The following is a 13,078-nucleotide window of genomic DNA, read 5'->3' as shown; positions in this document are numbered from 1 at the left end:
TCTTTCCAGTTTAGAATAGGCTCCAGGCCAGGGTTGGGTCAATAGGAGCCAAAGCTGGCCTGCCTGTCCCCCCCCACCCCAATTTTTGTGTTACAAGAGTTGCTGGAGACAGTTTCAGATGATTATTTAATTTGTAAATATTGTACAAATTTTAATAGCTTAAATTGTATATACAGCCAAATAAAAACTTGCATTATGATTGTGGGGACTTGTGTCCTAAGGATCAGTGTGTCAAAGGTCACTTCCCTTCCTGAGGCCAAAGGCTTGAAAAGGAAATGGCCTTAGGATCTCCTGGAGTGAGGGCTTACATGTAACCAGCACAGGGACACTGTTGACAATTAGGATATACCATTTTACATATGGAAATTTCTCCCAGAGAGTCAGTAAGTACCCTGCTTTAGATCAGAGACCAAGTGTGGGAGCCAGGACCTGAGTGCTATCTTAGCCAGTTTGAGGCTGAGGTGGGAACTCAGGCCTTGGGTTCCTGTGACTCCAAGGATGGTGCAAGTGTGAAGGCTAGTTGGCTAGAGGCAGGAGCCAAAGGCCAGTGTTTTCCTGCCCACAAACCCCATCAGGTCAGCAGGTGGCTGAGGATGGTCCTGTGCTAGGCTACAAGGAGCTCCTTGGCACCCCCTTGTGGTCAGGCCAATCAAAACTAATCATATTAAACCACCTGGGGCTGGGAACCCAGTCAGGCTCAACTCTGGCCTAGAACAGACTGAGGCCTTGAACTGGGCCTCCTACCCCTCCATCAGGTAGAAAGAGCCCAGTGACATGGACCCTATGTTCTGAGCCCAGCACTGCACTTGAACTTTTAAGACCTCTAGGACCAAAGGCCTGTTCTCCATAGCCTCAAAGCCAGGTCTGCCTCAAGGTAAGGCTTGGAAATGTTGGTAGCAGTGAACTCCAAAGATCAGAGAAGGAATGTGCCTATGAGGTGCTACGCTCTCCTAAACTGGCTTTATGACTTCCATTGGACAACAACCCCTGGATTTGAGTGGCCAAGCCATGGAGCTGCAATGAAAGGAAAGAAGAGGGACAAAGCCAATGCTCTCCCCTAGCTTGGTGTTTCTCTTCCAGTGCTGACACTAGTGCACAATGCCTCGTTTTCTTGTTACATAAGGCCTCATCCTGAAGCCGGTTAGGCCTGCACTCTGCCCTGCCCAAGCTCTTGGCCCTGATGTCTCTATACCCTGTCCCAGGGGCTTCAACACCCAATTCGCCTCTCCTTCAAGTCCCCTGGATTCCAGTCTGGGGGGAAGGCTGTCATGCAGGCTTCTCAGCTGGTTCTCAGAAGCCCTTCTCCAGGAGCCAGGCTTTGAGCTGCTGGTCAAAGTAGCCCTTGACCCGCAAGGTACGTGTCACCTCATTGACTTGGGTGATAGGTGTCTTCCCCAGCAGTGGGCTCAGAAACTCTTCCACATCCTTCTGCAGGGCCTGGGGGAAGATGACAAGTCAGGCCTGGTCATGCGTTCCTCCCTCTAGAGAACTCCCCTCCATTCATCCCTGAAAGGACCCTGGCCCACCCACCTACTTACCCAAATGTCTCCCTCCACCTTCCGGATCACAGTCATCTGGCGGTTGCCATGTGTGATGTCCTTGTAGACGGGGATGTTGTGCATCCGAGAGCGCCGCACAAAGTAGGACAGCTTGGGTGGGGGGTCTGTGACAGGAAGGAATGGTGATAAGTCAACTCTCTAGTTCTCATCCCACATCAGCCACGGCCCTTCTCCCCATAGTCTGCAGAATCAATGCACCCAGCTGGAACCAGACATCTGTAGACTTCAGGACAGAGAATCTCCTTTTAGAGTAAGGACCAAATAATTCACATGATACCCCAAGGCCCTGTGCACAGGGCCTGGTACAGAATAGATGCTCATGAAAAAATAGGGCCAAGCCTCCCTGGATCTTTGGGTTCTCCTCTGGGCCCAATCTTTGCCCTTTTCTACCAGGTGAGGGAGGCTGACATCCACCTCCAAAATAAGAACGGGCATTTACAGGCACTGAATGTGTTTGCCTTATGCTGGGATCTGCACCAAGTGCCTTATGCATTGAGCAGAATCTCCATTTTCTCAAAACAGGTTGGGAGAAACTAAGTGACTAACTCGAGATGAAACTGGCAGGGAAGAGCTGAGCCAAATTCAAACCTAAAACTACCCAACTTCTGAACTATGCTCTCAATTATGGTATAGAGTCTGCGTGGGGAAGGGACAGTCAAGCTCTTGAATCCTCTCTGCTTCACTTTTCCCCACATGGGAAAACTCCATCCCAGTGGTAGACAAAGATACCAGTGAAACAGAAGGCGGCACTCCTGGTCCCTTCCTTGGGCATAAGACATACGCTAACCCTGAGGGATTGCCACCATTGAGGTTTTTTTTTTTCTTTTTTGGAGAGGTTATTTGCTATAGGGCACATGTGATCGCCAGGAAACAGACAGAAAGCAAGAAATCAGGGGTGGCCATGCCACAATCCTTTCTCCTCCACTCTCCTCTCTATATCTTGGGCACGCGCACACACACGCCCGGCGTGTGTTTAAGCCACTGGTCCAGGACTCAAACTGCAGTCGGCTATATGGGAGTTCAGCGACATAGTCATTACGCTAACTGCTGGTCCCCCACATTGAGTACTGAAAGCAGTGGGGTCACAGAGCTTCAGCTGGGGCAGACCAACCACTGGGGACAGGAAGTTTCCATGCAGTTTTCAAACCATCTCCATCATCCAGCTCACCTCTAGGAGGCTGCCAGCCACTTGGGGTGGGATAATGTTCATGCTTTGAGGGCTTTGGGATGCTGGTGGGGGGTAACAGGCGCTCCACAAACTTGTATTCATCCACTGACTCCACAAAATTGGGGTAATCAGGAGGCTGCTGGGTCTGGCTCTGCAGGCAAAACAAAACAAAACATCTCTCCATTAGCCTACCCAATGCAGGATGGGTAGTAATTTTTTTTCTTTCTTTTTTTTTTAAGTTCATCCCATAGGGTACATGTGCTTACTGAAAAGAGGGAAAGTAAGAAATTACCGGCCCCAGGAATAGCCATGCCCCAATCCCTTCTCCTTCATTCTCTGGGGATCTTGAGCACACGCATGCCCTATGTCACACACACACACGCCAGGCATGATTTTCAAGCCCTTGGGGCCAGCAACAGAACTGTGGTCAGCCGTGTGAGAGTCTAGCACCTTAACCACCATGCTACCTGTTGGCCTCTTGGGTAACATTGTACTTTAGTAAGAAGACAGAGGAGATGATTACAGGCAGATAGAATGACAGAAATAAAAGGTTAGAGATAGGAAAGCACCAGAATTTGGCTTTCCAGGGTGGTGGGGCTCTGGCGGGAACAAAAAAGGAGCTTAGACACTCTGAACAGCCTGCTTCTCTTGGGATTTTTGTGGGACTCAAATGAGCGTATACTTCAAAAAACCTGATCTTAAGAATGACCAATACAGGGCAGCTGGCCACTGGACTTTCACATGGTCAACTGCAAGTCTCAAATCTGGTGGCTTGAAAATCATGCTGGGCACGTGTGCATGGGTTCCCAAAATCCTGAGAAGAGAATGGAGAAGGGATTTGTGGAGCAGTCATCCCTCCTTGTGGGGAGGGATTCCTCACTTTCTCTAGCTCTCTGTGTCTCTCTAGAGGGCACATGTGCCCTATGGCAAAAACTGTTAAAAAAAAAAGCACTTTTCAATATTTAAAAGTTTCTTCTGAATATACTGTGAAAACACAGAGAACAGGACTTGCCCTTTATCTGGAAAGTATTGGCTTGAGACAGATACCATCAAGCACTGCACTAAAGGCTTCCCAAGCATTGTTTTCACTTTAAAGTGACAAATTATTCCCCACATGGGAAAACTCCATCCCAGTGGTAGACAAAGATACCAGTGAAACAGAAGGCGGCACTCCTGGTCCCTTCCTTGGGCATAAGACATACGCTAACCCTGAGGGATTGCCACCATTGAGGTTTTTTTTTTTCTTTTTTGGAGAGGTTATTTGCTATAGGGCACATGTGATCGCCAGGAAACAGACAGAAAGCAAGAAATCAGGGGTGGCCATGCCACAATCCTTTCTCCTCCACTCTCCTCTCTATATCTTGGGCACGCGCACACACACGCCCGGCGTGTGTTTAAGCCACTGGTCCAGGACTCAAACTGCAGTCGGCTATATGGGAGTTCAGCGACATAGTCATTACGCTAACTGCTGGTCCCCCACATTGAGTACTGAAAGCAGTGGGGTCACAGAGCTTCAGCTGGGGCAGACCAACCACTGGGGACAGGAAGTTTCCATGCAGTTTTCAAACCATCTCCATCATCCAGCTCACCTCTAGGAGGCTGCCAGCCACTTGGGGTGGGATAATGTTCATGCTTTGAGGGCTTTGGGATGCTGGTGGGGGGTAACAGGCGCTCCACAAACTTGTATTCATCCACTGACTCCACAAAATTGGGGTAATCAGGAGGCTGCTGGGTCTGGCTCTGCAGGCAAAACAAAACAAAACATCTCTCCATTAGCCTACCCAATGCAGGATGGGTAGTAATTTTTTTTCTTTCTTTTTTTTTTAAGTTCATCCCATAGGGTACATGTGCTTACTGAAAAGAGGGAAAGTAAGAAATTACCGGCCCCAGGAATAGCCATGCCCCAATCCCTTCTCCTTCATTCTCTGGGGATCTTGAGCACACGCATGCCCTATGTCACACACACACACGCCAGGCATGATTTTCAAGCCCTTGGGGCCAGCAACAGAACTGTGGTCAGCCGTGTGAGAGTCTAGCACCTTAACCACCATGCTACCTGTTGGCCTCTTGGGTAACATTGTACTTTAGTAAGAAGACAGAGGAGATGATTACAGGCAGATAGAATGACAGAAATAAAAGGTTAGAGATAGGAAAGCACCAGAATTTGGCTTTCCAGGGTGGTGGGGCTCTGGCGGGAACAAAAAAGGAGCTTAGACACTCTGAACAGCCTGCTTCTCTTGGGATTTTTGTGGGACTCAAATGAGCGTATACTTCAAAAAACCTGATCTTAAGAATGACCAATACAGGGCAGCTGGCCACTGGACTTTCACATGGTCAACTGCAAGTCTCAAATCTGGTGGCTTGAAAATCATGCTGGGCACGTGTGCATGGGTTCCCAAAATCCTGAGAAGAGAATGGAGAAGGGATTTGTGGAGCAGTCATCCCTCCTTGTGGGGAGGGATTCCTCACTTTCTCTAGCTCTCTGTGTCTCTCTAGAGGGCACATGTGCCCTACGGCAAAAACTGTTAAAAAAAAAAGCACTTTTCAATATTTAAAAGTTTCTTCTGAATATACTGTGAAAACACAGAGAACAGGACTTGCCCTTTATCTGGAAAGTATTGGCTTGAGACAGATACCATCAAGCACTGCACTAAAGGCTTCCCAAGCATTGTTTTCACTTTAAAGTGACAAATTAGGCACTGTATTAACCCCTGTTTACAGACAAAAAAACCTGCCACTAAAAAATAATTATGGGCCAGCCTGTGGCATGGTGGTCAAGGCTGCTAGATCCTACATGGCTCACTATGGTGGATCCAGAGGCTTGAGAAACACATGTGTGCATCTAAAATCCTGAGAAGAGGAAGAGATGGAGAAAGAACTAAGGGGTGAAGTGGGGGCGGTGTTTTCTCACTTTCTCTAGCAAGTGCACGCACCCTCTGCCAATTTTTTTTTTAATTTTAAGCTTTCGATTTTTAGGTTAACACTCCAGTGTCTATTCCCCCATCCTCCAACCTAATGATTCCTCTTGGACCTTTCTAAATTACCCCAGAGCCATTATAGGCCGGGGATTGCGACTGGAGGGGGTAAGCAGCACGAAGTCGCATACATACTAGCAGCTCCAGGTTCCAAGTGTTGCCCATAATCTGGGGTTGGCTTTCTATCCTTGGAATAATGAGGCGGCAACCTACCATTTGCAGTTCCTCTCAGTCTTAATTAAGCCGGGCTCTTCTGGAGCCAAATTCCAACCCTCACACTCCCAAAGCGCACTCTGCCGCCTTCCCTCTTAATCTTTCGTCTATGCGCGAGACAAATGTCTCCGACTGGACAGGAAGACGAAGGATCCAAGTAAGGTTACAACGAGTAACAGTGAGCGTCACACCCATCCCTCTACCCTCAGTTAGAGGCTCAGCGTTCTCACCTGCCGTCGCAGCCCGTAGCCCGACTGGACGCCGGTTTTCCAGCTCCGCAGCGTAGCCCGGAGAGCGACCGCCGCCATCTTGGACTGCTCTCCAAACTAGCCGTATGCGTGCACAGCCGGCTTGGTCCCGCCCCTCCCGCCGCCTGCGCGCGCTGGCTGGTGTTAAAAAACGCCTGCGCGAAGGGCAAAGAGGCGGAGCCAGGACGGCCGTGGGCGGTACCAAAATCAGGGGTTAGAGCGGTCGCTCAGCAGTGACGTGGCACGCAGCAGGCGCTGGGGACGTGCGCGCCCTCGCTTCTTCCTCTTTCTCGACTCCATCTTCGCGGTAGCGGCAGCTGGGAGTGCGATTCAGGTAAGATTTGGACTACGGGTGGAGCCGAAGGGCCTACTAGCTGGCTGGCCGCAAGGTCAGAAGGTGCTGGGGAAGTCGAAGAATAGGGGCTGCTCTGTGGCCCTGGCTTCAGTTTCTGACCGAGCACCCTGGCCGGCCTGGCCTTCCCCACGTGAGACACGGCGACCACTTTTGTAGTTCCTCGGTTACTTCCCATCCTCTGATACCCCCAACGACCACTTCTCTTACAGGCCTTTTTGTTTGACTCAGTCGCCGACATGCAGCTTTTTGTTCGCGCCCAGGAGCTACATACCCTTGAGGTGACCGGCCAGGAGACGGTCGCCCAGATCAAGGTAAGGTGTGACGCGCCTTGGGCTCCATTCTCTTGTGCTCGAAGCCCTCGCGCGCTGTGGAAACGCTTACGAGCATAATCTTTTTCCCTGTAGGCTCATGTATCCTCACTGGAGGGCATCGCCCCTGAAGATCAGGTCATACTCCTGGCAGGCACACCCCTGGAGGATGAGGCGACACTGGGCCAGTGTGGGGTGGAGGCCCTGACTACTCTGGAAGTAGCAGGCCGCATGCTGGGAGGTAAGGGCGGAGCGTTCTTTGAACCTTCTGTCAGCTCCTATGAGTGTGGAGAGCTTAGACCGGCAGTTTCTAGTGTCCTCATTCCAGGGTGACTATTCCTGTTTATCTCCCTCAGAATGAACACTTGAGAGTTCCTTGGGAGACTGAGCTGGAGTGTAGTTTTGTTTCAGTTATTTAGACTTTTGTCTGACTCTGTTTTCTCTCTAAAACCAGGAGATCCCCAGGGTGTTCTCCAGTACTTGTTTTAAGACAGGAACTGGGAAATTAAAAGTGAACCACAATCAGATGTCAAATCTGTAATTAGGTCACATTCCCTGTTGGATTTAGCTGGATTTTTAAAAATTATTTATCTAACTTTTTTCTTTTAGTTATTTTGTTTAACTTTATTTTATATTTTAATTTGACCAGAGAGGGGCAGAGTGAGAGAGAGGGAAAGTGAGAAAGCAAGCTGCCAGGTCCTGGACTCGAACCGTGGTCAGCCATGTGGGAGTCCAGTGCCTTTAAACACCACACCACCTAGTGGCCTCTATTATTATTATTTTTTAATTTGACCAGAGAAAGATGGTTGGGGTAGAGGGGTGGGGAGAAATAAAAGGAAAAGGAAAGGAAACTTGCCTCTAGGTCTGGAACTTGAACTATGGTTGACAGTGTGGGATCCAGCACCTTGACCACCATACCACCAGCTGGCCTCTAGCTGGTTTGAGTTAAGAGAGGAGAGAGAAGGCTGGGAGTACCTTCTTGCCCTCTTAACTGCTGCTGTTCTTTCCCACCGCAGGTAAAGTCCATGGTTCCCTGGCCCGTGCGGGGAAAGTGAGAGGTCAGACACCCAAGGTGAGTAAGAGTGTTGGGTGATGTTTGGCTTCTTTCTCCTATCACAGCAAAGCCAAACAAAGACTCTTGACCCATCCGTGTTCTTCCTCCTTGGAGGAAAAGGGAAAGAATGGCAGGCTTGAAAGAGGTCAACCAAGATCTGATCAGCCCTCCCTGTTCCCAGGTGGCCAAACAGGAGAAGAAGAAGAAGAAGACAGGCCGGGCCAAGCGGCGAATGCAGTACAACCGGCGCTTTGTCAATGTTGTGCCCACATTTGGCAAGAAGAAGGGCCCCAATGCCAACTCTTAAGTCCTTTGTAACTTTGGCTTTCTCTAATAAAGCCACTTAGCCCAGTTATCTCATCGTTCAGCTTTATTTTTAGGGATTCAGAGGAAGGTATGCCTTCAAGGACTGGTGGTGTCTCTGCTAGAACAGTGAAAGCAGAAAAGGCAAGGTCTGTGGGCCCAGGGTCTGGGCAATAGTGGTAAAAGAGGTTTCCTGTGAGAAATCAGTAATCTCAGATGCCAACCCATCCTATGTATATTTGGGGATGCCCTGAAAAAACTTTCTCCACACTTTTCTTTTTTAAAGACTTACTATAGGGCATGTGTGCTCAACTAGAGAAACAAAGCAAGAAATCACCTCCCAAGAGGGATGGTCACCCCCTTTTATATCTAAACAGAGAAGGTAGCAGGAATCATTGTGGTTGGGGGGTTGTTATGGAGGCAGCAATGGAAGGAAGGAAAAGGATTTGGCTAGAAAATGAATTGGAAGGGACCAACAGTTAGCATAATGGCTATGTCACTGGACTTCCATGTAGTCGACCATTGTTTGAGTCCCATACCTGGTGGCTTAAACTCAGGTGCATGTGTGTGCGCGCGCCCAAGATCCTGAGAGGAGAATGGAGGAGAAAGGATTGCAGCATGGCCATTCCTCCTGGGGAGTTATTTCTCTCTTTCCATCTCTGTCTTTCTGGTGAGCACACATGCCCTATAGCAAAAAAAAACTCAAAAAAAGAAAATGAATTGGAAGATACCGATTTAGTTCCTGGACAGGGACCACCTATGGCCTTAGTAGATCCCAGGGCAGGAACCTGGTCTGCTGGGTCCTGGAAATCAATATTGTTTTAGTAGATTGGGATTGGGATTGGTGACCTTGTTTATCTGATTGCCTGGCTGGCTTTGCTGACCAAAGCACGGGTATGTTTGGATAGTTGATCGCTTCACTACTCCTAAAAGTAGAGTTCCTCTAGTCTTACTTAAGGTTTCTTCAGCTGAGACTCTCAGCAGGTTTGTACACCACTCATTCATTCAATTAGTGTTTGAATCCCTGGTTCTTGGCATTTGTGGTATACTGGACATAGCCTTGGGCTCAACTTGATTTGACACCCCCGCCCCCGCCTTGGAGGCATAGATCAGCACTTGGCTTACAGTGAGTGCAAATAAATATTGGCTACTTTTGTCTCTTGTGATTAAAAAATAGAGACTTGATGGGAACCAGCAGTTAGCGTAATGGCTATGTCGCTGGACTCCCACGTAGTCGACCGCGGTTTATGTCCCGGACCCGGTGGCTTAAAACTCACGCCGGGCGCGTGTGCGTGCGTGCCCAAGATCCTGAGAGGAGAAGAGGAGAAGGGATTGTGGCGTGACCATCCCCCCTGGGGGGTGATTTCTCGCTTTCTGTCTCTATGTCTCTCTCTGTCTGTCTGGTGAGCGCACGCGCCCTACAGTGAAAATCTCTCAAAAAAAAAATAGAGACTTGGCTCTGCCTTCTGGCAGTTTAGTTTTTTTGGGGGGAAAGGGAAGAAGTTAAAGTGTTGTGGCCTCTAAGAAAGAAAGGGTGCTGTAATGAAAGAGATAGAAGATGTGTACTGACACAGCATCCCTAGGGAAGCTTTCTGAAGAAATAAAATGTGCAAAACCTGAAATAGCCAAGTGATGATGAGAAGTCTTTTCAGCCAAGAGAACTGTAGAGGCAGAAACAAGTGAGATCTAGGGGCAGGTGCAGATTCTGGAAGGTCATGTCTGCCATGGAGAGGGATTTGTGTTTGGGAAGGGTTTTTTGTTTTGTTTTGTTTTGTTTTTAATAATTATTTAGGGGCCAGCAGGTGGCGTGGTGGTTAAGGGTGCTGGATTCCCCCATGGACAATTGTGGTTCAAGTCTTGGACCCGGAGGCTTACTTTCTCACTTTTCGTCTTTCTCTCTCTCACTCTCAACTCTGTCTCTCTCTGATCAAATTAAAATAAATAAAATTTTAAGGAGAATTATTTTATTTTATTTTATTTTATTTAGTAGTATTAATTTGACCAGAGAGAGAAGAGAGAAAGTGAGAAAGGAAAGCAAGCCACCAGCCCAGGACTCCAACTGCAGTCCACCACTTAGGAGTACAGCACATTAGCCACCATGCCATCTGTTGACCCCCATGGAAGGGTTTTAAGCAAGAGGCTAATTTCTGACTTGTGACCTAACTTCCTCTGGCTGATTTTTTGGGGGGGGGGGCAGGGAGGTGTAGGGGACTAGCCAGAAAGGAACCAGAAACCAGCTATGTAAGCTTTCTTCATCCAGGTGAGGCAGTTATGTTACCAGTAGTAGTTAAAATGCAACTACTACTTCAAGCTCATCAAAATCTTGGTAGGGAAATATATCAAAATAAACACAAGGGAAGGGACCAGCAGTTAGTGTAATGGCTATGTTGTTGGACTCCCATGTAGTAAGTAGACCGCGGTTCGCTTATCGGACCCAGTGGCTTAAAACACACCGGGCACGGGTGTATGCGTGCCCAATATCCCGAGAGGAGAATGGAGATAAAGGAATTGCGGTGTGGCCATCCCCCCTGGAGGATGATTTCTCACTTTCTATCTCTCTGTTTCTCTGGAGAGTGCACGCACCCTATAGCAAAAAAAGTCTCAAAAAAAAAAAAATGATAAACACAAGGGTTATGGACGCTGAAGACAACGTGGAAGTGGGGTGAGAAGGGAAAAGTATAGAGACATTTGTGGGACATAGAAATGGTTTATTGCTTGTTGATAACATATATTCTCAACCAGACTGGTCTGAGAAGTACTTCATTGTCAGGTGAGTTCTCTTTATAAGCCAAATGATAACAATGGTTGAATGTTTTAAAATATTTTTTTTAAATATGAAAAAATAAACACAAGGTATTTTGGAGGCATATAGACAGGATATGGGATTGGATATAAAATAAAGGGATTAAGAAACCAGAGATTGGGGCCAGCAGGTGGCGTGGTGGTTAAGGTGCTGGACACACCCACATGGCTGACCATGGTTCAAGTCTTGGGCCTGGCGGCTTGCTTTCTCACTTTCCCTCTCTCTGTCTCTCTCTGATCAAATTAAAATAAAATGAATGAATACATAAAATTTAAAAAAACTATTTCCCTATCACCACTTGCTAAAAAAAAAAAAAAAAGAAACCAGAGATTGCTTTGAAGGGTGTGGTGGGTCACGACTTCACTGTGCTTGACAATTCTGTGGCTCATGGCCGCCGGTTCACAAGACTAAGATTTATTAGGATAGCGACCCTATCTCCCTCTTTCTTTTTTTTTTTTTTTTCACTTATTTATTTAATTCCACTTAATATTTTAAATTTGACAAAGAGAAAGGCCACCACGTCCAGGACTCAAACCATGGTGGATGTAGGAATCTAGCACCTCTAACCACCATGCCACCTGCCGACCCCTTTTTAAAATGTCTTAACTACCCACTTGGAGGACACATTTATTAAATTTAGTTTCTCTGGGACCAGCAGTTAGTATTATGGCTATGTCCCTGGACTCCCATAACCGTGGTTCAAGTCCCGGACCCGGTGGCTTAAACTCACGCCAGGCACGTGTGCGTGCGTGCCCAAGATCCTAAGAGGAGAATGGAGGAGAAGGGATTGCAGCATGTGGGGAGTGACTTCTCGCCTTCTGTCTCTGTCTTTTTGGAGAGTGCATGCGCCCTATATCAAAAACCTTAAAAAAAAAAGAAAAAAAGACAATTTAGTTTCTCCATTAGAGAAGAGACACCGCTAATAGGGTCTTCATGCTGTGATCCCACCCCCAGCCTCAGCCAGCCAGGATCATGGGCACTTGTGTACCCTACCTGTATAGAGAGGCTTTCGGCATGAACCTGGGATAGTCTGTATAGTCTCGGCATCTCAGAGCGTTTCCTTACGGTGGCAGTGCCCATCTCGTTATCTTCATTTTGTTCTTGGTGTCTAGTATGTAGTCTGCGTTTTGAGGTTGAATGAATGATGGTATTACTTAATGAAAGATTTGGAGGAAGAATTCAAAAAGGAGCTCAGATATTTTAAATACTGTTTTCTGCTGACGTGAAATACCCCAGTACACATCAGCCAAGGCTAGGTGCCCTCATCGCTGCTCTCCGTTCATTCGTCTATGCCCTCCTAGTGGAATGGCTGCACCTCCCATGCAAGGACATCTCATCTCCCGTAGGCCTAGCACAACTGGCGTCCCAGAGTAGGTGCAGCAAAGATGGGTTTCTGCCGCAGAGCTTCAGGGTGTCAAAAGCATTGAGGTTTTTATCTTTTAGGCAACTTGAGCCACATTTTGGTACAATCACTAGGGGGCGAGCTGGGACCGGCGGAGCGCTTGCCCTGAGCGTTTTTCCGATCTCACTGCGTCACTGTGCGGGGCGGGGCTCGTACGTGACGGCCGGCTTCTACGCCTGTCCTAGAGCTAGTTGGGATAGGGGTGGGGCTTGGCCTTTTTGAGTGTGGGCGGAAGTTGCTTAGAATTCTGGGGAGCTTTTTAATCTGAGCATTCCGTCGGTCTAGCAAAGAAGCGAAAGTGCCGGAAGAAGCCCCGGAAGCTGATATACGGGGCTCCCACACATGTGAACTCCGAGGGCGCACGCGGCACCAGTTGCCATGGAGCCGACCGGGCCCTGTGGTTTCTGCCCCGCTGGGGAGGCCCAGCCGGCACGCTACACCTGCCCTCGTTGTAATGTGCCCTATTGCTCGCTGCGCTGCTATCGGGCGCACGGCACCTGCGCCGAAGACTTCTACCGTGACCAGGTGCTGGGAGAGCTCCGCGGCCGCAGCGCCTCGCCCAGCCGCTTGGCAAGCGCCCTCCGCCGTCTGCGTCAGCAACGAGAGACAGAGGACGCGCCCGAGGAAGTAGGCCTCAGCCCTGATCCGGAGTCCGGTACCCTCCCCGGACTCTGGGAGCGGCTGGCACCG

The 13,078-nt window shown here is 48.6% G+C and overlaps 3 protein-coding genes across 3 annotated transcripts in view; 2 read left to right on the top strand and 1 right to left on the bottom strand.

Annotated features, from left to right (window-relative positions):
- Positions 1-107: 107 nt before the first annotated feature.
- On the bottom strand, positions 108-6,294 carry MRPL49 (mitochondrial ribosomal protein L49). Its single transcript, XM_006149878.3, has 4 exons — positions 6,146-6,294; positions 4,317-4,467; positions 1,539-1,663; positions 108-1,437 (listed from the first exon to the last, which is right to left on the bottom strand). Exons 1-4 carry the CDS (start codon positions 6,221-6,223, stop codon positions 1,291-1,293), a joined length of 501 nt encoding a protein of 166 aa, XP_006149940.1. The 5' UTR covers positions 6,224-6,294; the 3' UTR covers positions 108-1,290.
- Positions 6,295-6,371: 77 nt separating this feature from the next.
- On the top strand, positions 6,372-8,235 carry FAU (FAU ubiquitin like and ribosomal protein S30 fusion). The gene is made up of 5 exons (XM_006149877.3): positions 6,372-6,497; positions 6,728-6,829; positions 6,923-7,067; positions 7,843-7,898; positions 8,062-8,235. Exons 2-5 carry the CDS (start codon positions 6,755-6,757, stop codon positions 8,185-8,187), a joined length of 402 nt encoding a protein of 133 aa, XP_006149939.1. The 5' UTR covers positions 6,372-6,497; positions 6,728-6,754; the 3' UTR covers positions 8,188-8,235.
- Positions 8,236-11,862: 3,627 nt separating this feature from the next.
- ZNHIT2 (zinc finger HIT-type containing 2) overlaps positions 11,863-13,078 on the top strand; it is a 3,182-nt gene continuing 1,966 nt past the window's right edge. The window contains exon 1 of the mRNA XM_006149876.3: positions 11,863-13,077. Within this exon, the coding sequence (XP_006149938.1) occupies positions 12,767-13,077 (311 nt within the window). The 5' untranslated portion in view covers positions 11,863-12,766. The remainder of the gene's footprint in view (position 13,078) is intronic.

The sequence above is a fragment of the Tupaia chinensis genome, unplaced genomic scaffold (genome assembly GCF_000334495.1).
Source record: "Tupaia chinensis unplaced genomic scaffold, TupChi_1.0 Scaffold000273_1, whole genome shotgun sequence".
NCBI classification, from domain to species: Eukaryota; Metazoa; Chordata; class Mammalia; order Scandentia; family Tupaiidae; genus Tupaia; species Tupaia belangeri.
This window is presented reverse-complemented; position numbering and strand designations above follow the sequence as displayed.

Bases quoted from the DNA above. Each gene is read 5' to 3' on its own strand.
- MRPL49 (XM_006149878.3), bottom strand. From the start codon at position 6,223: ATGGCGGCGGTCGCTCTCCGGGCTACGCTGCGGAGCTGGAAAACCGGC. The intron at 1,664-4,316 runs GTGAGCTGGATG...TTCCTGTCACAG, and splicing joins TGGCTGGCAGCCTCCTAGAG to ACCCCCCACCCAAGCTGTCC. The intron at 1,438-1,538 runs GTAAGTAGGTGG...ATCTTCCCCCAG, and splicing joins AGGTGGAGGGAGACATTTGG to GCCCTGCAGAAGGATGTGGA.
- FAU (XM_006149877.3), top strand. From the start codon at position 6,755: ATGCAGCTTTTTGTTCGCGCCCAGGAGCTACATACCCTTGAGGTGACC. The intron at 6,830-6,922 runs GTAAGGTGTGAC...TTTTCCCTGTAG, and splicing joins AGACGGTCGCCCAGATCAAG to GCTCATGTATCCTCACTGGA. The intron at 7,899-8,061 runs GTGAGTAAGAGT...CCCTGTTCCCAG, and splicing joins TGAGAGGTCAGACACCCAAG to GTGGCCAAACAGGAGAAGAA.